The 13,124-nt window shown below is 53.7% G+C and overlaps 1 protein-coding gene across 2 annotated transcripts; it reads right to left on the bottom strand.

The window, feature by feature from the left end:
• Positions 1 to 3,695: 3,695 nt before the first annotated feature.
• Positions 3,696 to 12,635, bottom strand: TMEM222 (transmembrane protein 222). 2 transcript variants are annotated; one of them, XM_049820541.1, is made up of 6 exons: positions 12,481 to 12,634; positions 9,968 to 10,052; positions 9,163 to 9,194; positions 8,368 to 8,464; positions 8,071 to 8,201; positions 3,696 to 7,066 (listed from the first exon to the last, which is right to left on the bottom strand). In XM_049820541.1, the coding sequence occupies exons 1-6, from the start codon at positions 12,591 to 12,593 to the stop codon at positions 6,979 to 6,981; spliced, it is 546 nt and encodes a 181-aa protein (XP_049676498.1). In that variant the 5' UTR covers positions 12,594 to 12,634; the 3' UTR covers positions 3,696 to 6,978. The 2 variants fall into 2 exon arrangements, with proteins under 2 accessions (XP_049676498.1, XP_049676499.1); XM_049820542.1 differs by having other exon boundaries at positions 6,972 to 7,066; positions 8,066 to 8,201; positions 12,481 to 12,635.
• Positions 12,636 to 13,124: the final 489 nt, after the last annotated feature.

Genomic DNA, 13,124 nt, shown 5'->3' with positions numbered 1-13,124 from the left:
GGTGGGCACCGATCCCCTCCTGTGTGTCCCGGACCCTTTGTACCAGCAACATCCAGAGCAAGAAATGTTTATTGGCTGAGACTGAGACAGGAAAGGACGTGGCAGGATCTGTCCCCTGCTCCTGGATCTCTGGAGATGGATGGACAGACGGTACCTGACACCCCGGTGATGGGCTTGCTCAGTGGGGCAGTGCCCCTCCTCGGGGCCACATCCTGCAGTGTGTGTCCCCACGCCATCCCTGGTGACCCAGAGGCGTAGTGAGTTTGCTGGGTCTCAGCTGTAGCTGCTGTAGCACTGCAGTGCCCGTGGAGCGGAGCCTCCCTCGGTGCCTCCCTCAGCCCAGGACAACCGTGGCCGGAGGCTGCGTCAACCGGTGACACCGGGGAACACCCTGGCCACCAGCACAAGGTGAGCAAGGCGCTGGATCAGCCCGCAGGGATTGGTTTTCCTTGCAGAGACCCTGGAGCGAGCCAGGCAGCCGCGATGGCCTGCAGCCCGGCTCCAGCCACCTCCCGAAACAGCATCGGAGAGAGAAACCCCCCCTTCTGTCTCCTGGGTGCCGGATGCTCGGAGCTGGGTGCTGGCAGCTCAGAGCTGGGTGCTGGCAGCATCCCCGTGGGTGCACAGAACAGGTTCTGCCTCATTTCTGGGCTGGGCGTTTGGGCAGCGGGGAGGCAGCAGGGGTGAGGAGCAAGTCCTGTCCTGCTCCCCAGCCCTGCTCCCTCCGCCAAGGACTCGTTCTTCAGGAGGCGCAGGCAAGCCTGGCTCTCCCGGGGGGAAACTGAGGCAGGGAGCACGTGCTGGAGCATCGGCAGCATCTCACCTGCTTGTGGGTTTGCAGGTGGGGGAGTGGGGCAGCACCCGCAGCATCAGCAGCCCGGTTGGGTGGGCAGCACCTGTGGGACCACCGGCTGAGGACACCCAGGGTGGGCTGCAGGGCTGGGGGGGGCGTTGAGGGAAACAGGCTTTGAAGGCTCCTGCTGGAGCTGAGCTCCACGGTCACTAGCTGCCAAGAGCATCTCTGGAGGGACGGGGACCCTGGAGCAGCCCCTCCAGCCCATGTCCCCCTGACCAGGAGGTGTTGACCCTGCACGGTGGTGGGGAGAAGGCCGGGAGGGATGGGGGTCTCTCCCCCGGGGACCCTGGAGGGGAAGGCAGGCCTTTGTGCATCCACAGAGCCCACGCAGGCAGTGGATGCAGGAGATGCTAAATCTCCCCACGGGCACCAGCTGCAGAACACAAACATCTCTGCAAACCAGAGAGGAGGTTTCGCATCCCAAAGCTGCCCCACAGACACACAGCCTCGGCAGCCTCCCCCAGCCCCAACCAGCCCCCCTTCCCTTTCTGCCAATGCTTTTTACATCCCTATGTCCTCCCCCCCAGGGATGGAGCCATCTGGCCCCATTCCCCCCCTCCAAGGACGTGGCTCCCCATGCCCTCTGCCCTCCCGGTGCCTTTGATGTGCCGCTCGAGCGCTCCCTGGGCATGGACCCCAGCTCCCACAGGCTGGGGGGCTGCTTGCTTGCAGCCCCCTCCTCATTTTTAATTTTTAATCCTGGCAATAGAGCAGGAACCTTGTGGCATTTCCACTTTCGGCTCTGGCTGGGGATGATGTGCAAGGCCTGTCCGGGAAGACGTAGGCATCGAGAGCCCCAGCACTGGCTATTGCACCCCCTTCCCCTCCCCTGCCTGGGAAACAACAGGGATAATGGGGTGGCTGAGGATGAGGAGGGAGCTGCAGCCTCAGAGGCACCACAGCTGCAGGCAGCCCAGCCACCACCACTGGCGTTTTCAAAAGCTTCCACTGTGCAAATGCTTAAGTGCAATTTGATATTGCTCCCCAGGGAGCCCTTTGATGTGCCCCCCCCCCCCCCCCACTAAGGGAATGAGAAATGGGGCCCCCTCCCCTCCGGCCAGCTGCAGCAAAGTGACCCCGCTTCAAAGGCGGCTCCACGCCAGCCCTGCGGCGCTGGCATGGCCGGCGATGGGGCATCTGCTTCCCCGACCCCTTGGAGAGGTCAGGGACCCCCAGCCCCGCTCCCCACACTGAAGAAGCCCCCACACCAGGGCTGCTGGGGTGGATCGGTTACGCTCAGCCATCCTGGGTGAAGGCAGATGGGTGGGAGGCAGCGAGGTTCTTCTGATGATTTGGTTCAGGTCATTTGGCAGGTTGGGATGGATCCAGCCACTCTGCTTTGTGGCCTCCCTGGCTTCCAGCAGCCTCCGTCCCTCCTGGGGCTGGGCTGACCACGCTGAGAGGTAGAAAAATGAGAGGAGCAGGGCTTGCAGGGTCCAGCCTCCTGTGACAGCCGGAGATCTGTGAGCACCCCAGGCGCCCGAGTGTGACTGTCTTGGCACATTCAGACCGGCTGCTTCCATATAATCCCCAAATACCATGACCCAAACCGTGCGGCTCAGCTCCCACGCACCTCCAGCCAGATTCCCTGCAGCTCCCCAGGCAGCAGAAGTGGGTTAGAAAAATCTTGCCACACTTGGGAGGCAAGCAGGGACCCAGCAGGATGGTTACAGCAGTATAGAACCATGCACACCGGGCAGAGCGTGTTCCTAGTGGGTTTTGCATCCTCACCTCACGCTCCAGTGACAGACGTGAGCAGGATAAACCCCTCGGAGGCTGCCTGCCATCCCCACCGCTGCTGTTTCACAGCCCCGGAGCCAAAGCAGGGGCTGGAGTTACCGCAGCCGCAGGAGCAGCGTGGTTTGGACCGAGGGGCTGAGCAGGAGAGGATCCAGGTGGTGTTTTGTAAGATGGCTGTGCCATTAAATCCCCGGGCCTTGTACACAACCTAATTTTAAGGCTGATCTACTTTCCCCACCGCGCAGCTCTGGCCTCTGGATATCAGATGTAACGGAAAATCGGCTGCTGCATTAGCACTCGTTACAGCACTCGGAGGCCCAGCTTCCCTCGCTCCCAGTTCAGGCAGCTGTATCCTGCTGGGAGAGGGGAAAACGAGGCCGGCTCTTTGCATCCAACTCTGCTCTCCACTCCTCTATAGCTCCTGGCGCCCCAGGGCCTGCACACATGTCCCCTCCCCAACAGCTTGCAGGGTAAATGGAAGATGGGGGGCTCTGTGCTGGCAGGGGAAAAGGAGCCAGGAGGCCAGTGCCCCCAGCCTCCAAGAAAACAGAGAAGTTAAGAGACTTAAGGGAAGGGGCAGCTATTTACAGCTCAAGGGGATCAACCTGCAAGCGGGGGCTTATCTTCTAAAAAAGCATCCTCTTCCCCAGAGCGCTCAGCTCCCCCCTGCCCAGGGCCACACAGGGCTCTGCTGACCAGGCAGAGGCTTAGAGACCAGCACAGAGCAAGAGCAGGCAGAGCCCCATCTCCTCCCAAATATAACAAAGACCCTCGGCCGGTCCCTGGCTTTGAGAGACCTGGGATTAAAGCCTGCAAATGTTTCCCATGCTGCGGCAATTGGGTTCCTCCTGCCCCCAAACACCTCTTCCCGACAGCAGGTCTGAAAACAGGACTGTGAGTTTTGCCCTGGAGCAGAGCAAAGGGCAAATTAATAAAGTAAAAGGCATGGGAGCTTCGGGGCCTGGCTTCTGCAGGCAGCCAGACACTCTGCCTTGGGCCAAGAGAGGGGCCAGAGCTCCGCCAGGCAGGGGGGAATACCAACCCTGCTCCCGGCTGGAAGAAGGAAGGAGTCTTGACTACAAGAGATGTGGCACTTGGAGACATCCACAGAAATAAGTTTATTTCCCCTACTGTCAGGATTATGAAACCACAGAAGCAGAGTTTAAATATTTACAAAGTAATCCAGTGCCCCACAGAGATAAAGAGAACAAAGGATGAGGGTACAGAGGGCTCGCCCCTCGCTGGAGAGCAATGGCAAAGCCACGGAGCTCTGCAGCGTAAGCGTGTGCAAAGGGGAAAAGAGGGAAGCATAAAACTGGCATCTGGAAGGTGAAGGACAGGGTGAACCTTTAATGTGGCTAGTCGAAGGGGGTACTGCGAAGACGCCGGCAGTGAGATGAAGGAAGCTGCAACGAGAGGACATTCCTTACCCACCCACCTCTTCTGCCACCTCCCACGCCAAGAGGAAGCAGCCCACTCCCTGCACAACCGCAGCCGCTGGCTGCAGCGCTGCTGGGCAGCCACGCCGAGCACCGCCGGCATTTCTCCACACTCCTGCAGCACTGGGTTGACACTACCACAGCATAGGAAAACCGTAAATCCGACCAGCCCACCCGCCTCCCCCAGCATCCGACCTCTGTGGGCACCAGCCTTCATTGTGCGAGTACAGACAGCTTTGTGTGTCCAGCAAGGATGTGCGGGCTGGCTCTGCAGTACCTCAGCTTTGAGCCTTGCTCTCCCATTAGCCACGTTTCCTTCAGATGCCCGGAGCCATCCTCCGTCTCCATCGGTGGAAGCGGATCGGCTGTTCAGCCAGGACTTGGGCAAAGCACCACCTTCCTTCCCAGGCAGTCAGCACTCCAACCCACTACGAGGTCCATTTGCTGCTGCTTGATAATTCTCCATTCGAAACCCAGATCTGGTAAAAAGCTTTAGGAACAAACGACAAGGATTTTCACAGTGGGGAATGGCACTCAACATGTTTTCAGAAGTCCCAGGAGCGAGGACTGTGGCCAGCAGCCCCACCCCCGGCCTCCCCCGACAACTCAGTCTCAGCTTTGGCAATGCTTGTATAGCTTATCTATAAAACACTGAATCAACGTGTGAGACAGGCCTAAGAGTCTCTAGGTTATTGCTACTGCGTAAGACAGGTTGGCTTCAGCCCTGGGGCCAGGGACTCCGCGCACATCCTTGGCGGGTCACTCTAAGAAATCATACTTAAATTAAAAACAGAGGCAAAGGACTAATCTCTCCTGTTCAACTAGCTTGTCCTAGGGCATGTTAGCCAGCAGGCTAGCTGGGTGGAAACCGCAGCGACACAGGGTAGCTCGGTAAGACACCATCCTTTCATCGTAAGGTTCTCCTTGATCAAGATCTTGGCTTTCTAATCAGCCCCAGGCCCAGCACCCTCCAGCTCACTCTCCACACAGGCTTGAAATGACTGTACAGAGCAGACACCGACAACTATTTTAGTTCCAGGTAGACAGGGAAGGGTGCTGAGGTCTGCACACCTCCACCCAGCCCAGAAAGGCCAGCACCAGATGAGAGACAGACAACTGGGTGCTAGGGAGAAGGGAGAGGTTAAAGGGGCTACTTAAAAGTGACCGAGGAAAAGGAGGAAATGCAGAAATTGAGAAGCCCAAGAGAAGTCCCCGAACTTCCCATATGGCTAGAGGAGCTGGGGAGATGGAAGCAGATGAGGCACACGAGGACAGGTCTGAAGGCCAGCAGGGTGACGGCGAATGGGCTTCCCAGTCAGAGGAAGCCACAGAGATGGCAGGCAGTGGAGAAGAGCTTTCTTGCTGGCCATAAGCACTGCTCGAGGTTGAAATCCAGCAGGTAGTGGAGTAAAGAGCCAGCCTTTCAAGGCATGAGTGAAAAAGCTATTCTTCCTCTGCAGTCAGAGGGGATCTGCTCAACTGCACATAACCCTTCAGCCACACTTTTTTTTTTTAAAAAGCCACCTGGCTCAGAGCCCCACAGAAAGCAGCATCTGCAGGCCAGAGTCTCAACAAACACAGACCTGGACCTCTTCCCCTGGAAGAGGCTCTGGGTCACGTCCAAATTCACTTCCTGCCTAGCACTCAAGAACAATCTATCCCTCTACTACCCATCCTGGCCCATCCAGGGCTCAAAAGGGCCATCAGCCCCACAACACTGCCAGACCAGCATTTCTCGCATCAAAGCCAGTCCTGCAAAGCATTTTTACCCAGGTGTGCTCTTCAAAGAATGCCAAGGAGGTAAACAGACCTTCTCGTTCACCATCCAGGAACCAGTCGCAAGAAAACCAATGACCCAGTTTGCTGCTGCAAAGCCCAACCAGAACATGGATGCCTTCCAGTCCCTTCACCTTTTTTTTTAATCTCTGATGGCCCCACTAAGCTCAGGTCTCAGGTGCTGCTCTCATGGATGCTTTCACAACCCTACGCTAAGCCTTCTGCCCTAGAACCATGTACCTGCTCCTACCGGCACCTCTGCAAGCTCAGGTAGGCTGCGACACACAAAGTACTAGGGATCAAAGGAAAGTAAGTGGCTCGCGAGAAGTGTAATGACAATTCTAGATATTCAGAGCACAGGGAGAAGGAGGGAAGCTATGTTTTCTCTGGCACAAGCTAAAAGGGACTTAGCAGTAGACTCCCAACTGTGCAACAGGCTATTGAAAGTGTGCAGACTGCCACGAGCCATACCCAAGTCAGATGATCGACTTTCCTGCCTTACTGGGCTCACCAGCAGGACCAGATGAATTTGCCCTGCCACAGAGCGTTCCTCTGCATGTCTCCTCAGAGGAGTGTCCCACCGTCAACACCTTTCTGTCACTACTGGGGAGACCATCAGTGAGTGCTGTGGCACTCTACACCCTCAGGAGGAACCCCACACCTCCACTTTGAAACATGTGCTACAGGAGAGACATGCAACAGGGAAACAACTCCTTCTTGGAGACTCAGGAAATCTGAGGAAGCATCTGATGAAGTCTGCCAAGAGGAAGAAACCAGGTGATCAGAGAGAGCCTTACAAGGTGTATCTGCTTGTGCTCCTGAACCAGGAGGCAGGTTTTGCCTTGTGACTTTACTTGGCACTGAAAGCAAAGGTGCCCACGCCTCTCCTTTCCTGATTGCATTTCTACCTACCAAATTGCAGAAAGGGAGCATATTCAAGGAGAGAGCAGGAGTCTTCAGAACCCCTGACACTGGGAGACACCATCGACAGAACAAAAACAGAAGGAAAAGAAGCCAGTTCCAGGAAACAAAGACGAGCTGTTACAATGGAGTGGAGCTGCCACCTTCCCTGGAAAACTCCTCCCAGAGTCCCATGCCTCCATCTCGCTGGATCAGTCACAGTTTCTTTCTTCGAGTGCCCATGGAATGGGGAGTTCACAGCTGCCATCACCGCAAATGAAGTGTGAGAACAACGGTCACGATCACCCCCAAGAAGAGGACAAAGGGAAGCCAGGTCTTCACAAATCCCCCTATGCTGCAAAACGGAAAAAAGGGGAAGGGCTCAAAGGTAAGAAATCAGCAGAGAAAAACAAAAGGGAGAGAAAGATGTCAGAATAACTGGAGAAATCAGAGGGAGACAGATGCCCTTCTGACTTTCTTATCCATTGCTGACACTGCCACACATCACATCCTGGAGATTCAGTCAGTGTTAAAAATTGAGACTAAATCAGGTCCACAAATAACTATATCATGAACAACAGGGCTGGACTCTCCTTCCAGCTTAAATTCAGGTCAAAGACTAGCATGTTTCATATCTGAACAGACAGGAGTGGTGACAGGAGACCACAAAAAATGAAACCCCATTACCACAGGCCTCGTTATTCAGATTGCTGGCATATTTAACCAAGACAGCAGGGACTACACTTGCCTAAAAGCTGGTAGAGAAGCTTCTCCAGAACAGGAAGGACACAACAGAAGTGGACCAACTCAAAAGCTTTATGCAGGGCAGTCCTCGCAGAATCTCCTCTTCAGGCACAAGGAGCTGAAATGGAGATTAAGCGCCCTTTCTAGTAAGGAAAGCTCGGGGTTTCCCTCTCCACTCAAGTTGGAAGCTCCACAGCAGTTGAAAATCTGACTAGTTTTTATGTAAACAAGATTCAAGAGAGGGAAGAGAAACCAGTAATCCTTGGAGACAAGCCATTCTGTGACCTTATGTTCTGACCTAACCCAGCCAAAAGACAACAGAGTGAGATTTGCTTTAGCTAGCATTTCCCAAATTCCAGGCACCCTAAATTAGATGCCAGATACAGTATTTTGGGAGCAGCATCTAGTGCAACCCAGCAAGCACTCTTGGTCCTTTTCCTAAGAACAGGCGGCAGACAGCAACAGTACCACCTACCAGCAACATACACCCACATGTTCTGGGGGAAGAGATGCTTCTCCCTTCTCCATGGGACAGTCTCAAGCTTTGGAGGGCGAGGAAGAACAAAAGAAACAGAGCCCCTTTGCCTGCTGAATCTAGACTGCTCCTCACCTCACCTTACGTACTTCCCATACAGGAGTGAGAAGAAGCAGAGTTTCACCATGTTCCAGGAGGTGCTGTTATCGTATCTCATCAAGTTTAAGGCCAGAGCCACATGAGAATGGCAGTTATCACAGCAAAGGTTGTGCTGGAACAGAAAAAGGGGCACCGGATTAGAAATTCTGTTCTTGAGGCTCCCCAGTTCTGCACCCTGCACTGGTGCAGAGCCACAGGTCCCACCCCTGCAGCAAGGACCCAAACACTGGGGAGATATTCCTCCACACACAGACAGGACATCAGTGTCGGAGCCGTACCATTCGGTGCTTGTACTCCTCTGAAGCATCGTGTACAGCTGTGTCCCAAGCATTGGGACCGGTGGAGTATACTTTGCTTGGATCCAGTTTCCAGTACCTAGAAGGATGAGAACAGATCCCTTTGCACTACTGCTGCACCTTCACAACTTCTTGCTCTTCCCAGCAGGAAGATGCCTAAAGGACTTGGAGAAATCCACTGCCTCTGGAGTCCGTGGAGCTGAGCTCTTCAAGACAAGCGTACGCTGCAGAGGGCAGCAGAAACTACTGCTCAGCACCCTCAGCCCAACAGCACCCCAGAGAGAGAAACTGCAGACCTCAGGGGCACAGACAAAACTCTGAACTGCTTTCGCATCCCGTGATATGGAACCTTTGGCCATTCAAAACGTAAACCTGATCTGACAGATACACAAAACCCAGGCACCTCTCCTCCTCCCCCCAGAAAATCATTAACAGGATGTGAGTGATGACAGTTCATTAGTACAGCGCAGGCAGTATTTACTTGGAAGACTTGTTGTTATCTTAAAACGTTTTAGCCTTTTCTTTTCTCTCTTTTTTTTTTTTTTTAATAAAGGCTCCATACAGCTCTAGTTATTAATACCATTACATTGCTGTCACGCTTCTAAAAAGATTTAATTTAACGTGGTTTCTTGAAAAGCAGAGACACAGTAGCCATCCACTTGAATTAGGGCATCTGAACAACAAGAAAAGCAATATTATAGCATGTCTGTCTCCATGAATTAAAGGACATCTGCAGGTCAGTTGGTTAGTTTAATAAAAACTAACAAGAGCACTTACTTCACTGGCTTCCCAAATGCCATGTTGTCTTCCTACAAAAAAGGAAAAACGTCTCAAGAGGATAACCCCGTGCAATATTCATGACATGCCTCTTGCTGGAAGGCCTCACAGCCCGCGATTGCTTAGTGATAAAACTGTCACATTGCCTCAGCAGTCTCGAGACACCAATCTTATTTGTGTGTCTGGATTTAGATTTCAATTGTTTTCATAGTCCTGTTCGGGGCACGAGTATATTTATACTCTATACATGCTAACACCATCTAGCTATATTGTTCCCCCTCTTTTTTTTTTTTTTTTTTTCTTTTTCTTAACTGTTAAGACTTTGTTAACTCAAAGTTGTAAATGTCCCGATGTATTAAAAGTTTTAATTAAACTCCCTTACTTTCAAAATCCACCAGACTATAAAGCAGTTTAGAAGACTGGCACATAACTGGTGCTAAGCAGCATGATGGTAACAGGCATGTTGAGGAAGTTGGAAAGCAACTTTTGCTACTCAGAATTAGACTACTATAAGAGAATTTAGGTCCAAAATTCCTAATTATGAACCTGAACTACTAAGGATTTTTTCCCTTCTGCTCACCAAACCAAACTAGCCACTACCCATCACATCCCTCAAATGATCTCCACTGGACAGCAGCCCACAGAGGACTAGCAAAGATCTGTGATCTTCAGAAACATCTAAAACCATTACTTTGCAGAACTTTGAGCTGTAAAAGACAGGGGATGGCTCAAAAGTCACCAGCAAAGGTGAGAAGCAGACCAAGCACTGATTCTGCTTCAGCACCTGGATCCATCGTCTACTTACTGAGACAAAGTACGGCCCTGCGAAGTCCCGAATGACTCCAGTCGACGTGCAGATACCCATGTGGCCAATGATCGGGAAGAGCCATCTACCGAGGCAAAAAGCGAACCATCAGGCTGAGATATTTGCCCCCCGATCATACCGAGTGCGTGCAACATGCTGCCAGGAGATTGCTGGAGCGGCCGTACAACCAGCTGCATAGCATGAGATAGACAGGCACAGTTAACATGTTATACGCAGCTGAGAGATGAAAGCAGGTGAGCCAAAGCCAGGCAAAGACCCGTAAGGATGAAGAAGAGGTACAAGCAAAAGAAAAACACACAGGGAATACCCAAAGCTGTGCTGACAAGCAGATCTAGAGTCAGCTCGTCTGTGGGGCAGTCAGGCTCCACGATTTTACCATGAGTAGCAGCAGTTATCAAGAGCGCAAGACTCTGAAGGCCTGCACTACACACATCCCTGGCCAGGGAAGGGCAAGCCACAGTCTCGCAGAACAAACCCATTTGTGTACCCAAGTAAAAATGTTAGATCCAGCAGAAACTGCCTTGAGATAAAACTGGACTTTCCACTTCAAGAACTGAAAATAAGGTCACCTTGCCCATCTTCCTATCTATGCTACAGCTTTTCACAGCAAACTAGATTTAAGCACCCCAGACAGAAAATGGGGCTTCTGGCTCCAGGAAGAGCATTCCCTCCCCTAAACAATCCCATTGTTTCAAAGACCTTCTCCTCCCTGTTAGATACTTATGGCCTGGGGAGCAGCAGATCTATATCCCAACCCCCTTCCATCATCATCACTTAGAAGTAAATACTTCAGGCCAAGTTACAGCTCTCTCCCACATCCTCTGGCATTCTCAGGTTTGCTGACCTCTCTCCTGAGGGACTGCGCGCAGCGACTAATATTTCAGAAGAGATTACAGCAGGACTAAAGAGCAACAGATTCACAAGTCACGGCTCAATCAGAGAGATCCTAAAACTATCAAAATAAAAAGGGACCGAGGCGGTTGGATGTTATGAGGAACAACAAGCCATACATACCGACAAGCGCAGCTGAGGTTATAATGATCACATAGCTCCTGTTGATAACAGGACCCTACGACAGAGAAAGGACTCTGCAAAGTTTGATGGTCTGCGCTTGCATTGCTTACCCTCTGCATGTTCCTATCTGGTGTGAAAGAAAGCAGCCAGACAGTTTGGCTATCTGTGCAATGTTATATCAGCCAGAAGATACGGCTGAATATAACGCTGTCACAGCACTACCACCTTCAAAGGTCTATATAGTTCTTCCTTTTTTTTTTTTAATTCTCCTCTCAGCACTGACTAGCTTTCAAGCCTCCAAATCCAAGGATGACAGGAAATGCCAGAGAAAGAAAGCAGAGCTATTATGCAGTCTAACAAGATATTTTGCCAAATAACAACGCTGAAATTTCTGCTGCAAAACAAAATCAACAGGAAAATGCCACTGTTCATCAGGGAATGAACCCACAAGAAATATGGATGCCCAGTGACTTTGGCAGCAGGACTCTTCATCAGTCCCAGCAGGAGATAAGAAGGTTAAAACCTTTGGAAAATCCTCCAGGAAAAGACTAAGGTGGGAATTTTAAGCAATCAAAAAAGAAGAGAGGTAAAAAACAAAGCTGGTTTGTAGCTGTATGCGAAACAGCAAGAGCAAAGCTACAGCTTCTCCACACCGAGGAGAGTTGCAGTGCCATTCCCAATCCTGGCACGGACCACACCACGTCTTCTACCTGACTTTCAGCTCTGGCTCAGTAAACATTACCACCTGATTTGAACCGGAGGGGAAGAGGAAGGCATAAAAATAAGCCTTTGTGTTCCCAGACTACCCCCAAACCCACATTTTACAGCTTTTCATTTTCCCACGACCAGAGTAAAACTCAGAAGTTCTCCTCGGAGCCTGCTTACACTTGGCTGACAAGACTGGGAAGGCAAATCCACTTCTAACTCATTACAAGTGAAGCGCAGGGGCTCTCCTCAAGGCATAAGGTGGTCTAAGATCCCCGGAGCCAAACCTTTGCTCCAAAAACATGAAAGCCTTCCCACGTTTCACTGGATCCCCTCCACTCCCGCTCCTGCAGAGACAAGCCCGCTCTACTGCAAAGCTTTCCCCACACACGCCCTCGCTGCAGGGAGAGGAGAGCCCTACCCTAAGGACAGAATCCTACACGGGCCCCGAAGCAGCCTGGCACCCAGTCACCCCAAAGCAGGCCGAGCACCCCGAAGCGGGGCCACCCCGGAGCAGGCCAGGCAGCCAGTTACCCCGGTCTGTCTGCCCCAAAGCGGGCCTACACCCGCTTACCCCAAGGCAGGCCGGGCTCCCCGCCAGCTCCGCAGCTGGCTGAGCACCCGGGCACCCCGAAGCGGACCAGGCAGCCGGACCCGGGGGAGGCAAGGGGTGCCCCGGCCCTGGCCCTTCCCCGGTAGGGAGGCGCGGGCCCAGGCCTCAGCCGGGCCGCCCGCCCCCGGGGCCGGCCCGGAGCGCAGGGCCCAGCACTCACGTCAGGACGGGGATGGGGGTCCACACCACGCAGTAGGGGAAACGGCCGCGCTCGGCGTCCAACCCGGCCCCGCCGCCATTGAACTGCTTCATCTTGGCCTCCGCTTCCGCCATCACCGGGGCCCGCCCCCCTGCCCGCCGCGTTCACGTCACTTCCTGGAGACCGTGCCCGCTTCCGGGCACGGCCGGTAACCAGGAAGCGGGAGCGGGCAGGCTCCCTCACGGCCTGGCGAGCCCAGCGCCCCCTCCCCCGGGCCCTCCCCGTTTTGGGGAGGGGGAAGCCGGGCTGGAAGGGCCCCGGGGCTCACCCACCTGGCCGGCCAGCCCGGGCGGAGAGCCCACAGCCCCGCGGCTGCTGCTTGACGAAGCGTTGGCTCGCTGCTCTCCGCCCCCACGGAGAGCCGAGCTTCGGGCTTCGTCCCCCCACCCCGACCCAGGACTTCAGCGGCTTCGTGCGGCGCAGAAGGACCTGGGTTTGCTTCGCTCCGGCGAAGCTCCTCCAGGCAGGTACCTTCACCCCTCACACCTACCTTGTGCAGATCCACCACGCAAACCTCGGCAGCAAACTTCGCCCTGTTGCCCTTCCAAAGACCAGAAGCTGGAAGAGTCAGGCCCTGGAGCTGCCAGGTAGAAGGCACCCTCAGG

The sequence above is a fragment of the Accipiter gentilis genome, chromosome 17, assembly GCF_929443795.1.
Source record: "Accipiter gentilis chromosome 17, bAccGen1.1, whole genome shotgun sequence".
NCBI classification, from domain to species: Eukaryota; Metazoa; Chordata; class Aves; order Accipitriformes; family Accipitridae; genus Astur; species Astur gentilis.
This window is presented reverse-complemented; position numbering and strand designations above follow the sequence as displayed.

Excerpts from the sequence above, each read along its gene's own strand:
- TMEM222 (XM_049820541.1), bottom strand. The coding sequence starts at position 12,593 with ATGGCGGAAGCGGAGGCCAAGATGAAGCAGTTCAATGGCGGCGGGGCC. Across the intron at positions 10,053-12,480 it reads ACCCCCATCCCCGTCCTGAC|ATGGCTCTTCCCGATCATTG; the intron begins GTGAGTGCTGGG and ends TTGCCTCGGTAG. Across the intron at positions 8,465-9,162 it reads GCATTTGGGAAGCCAGTGAA|GTACTGGAAACTGGATCCAA; the intron begins GTAAGTGCTCTT and ends TCATCCTTCTAG.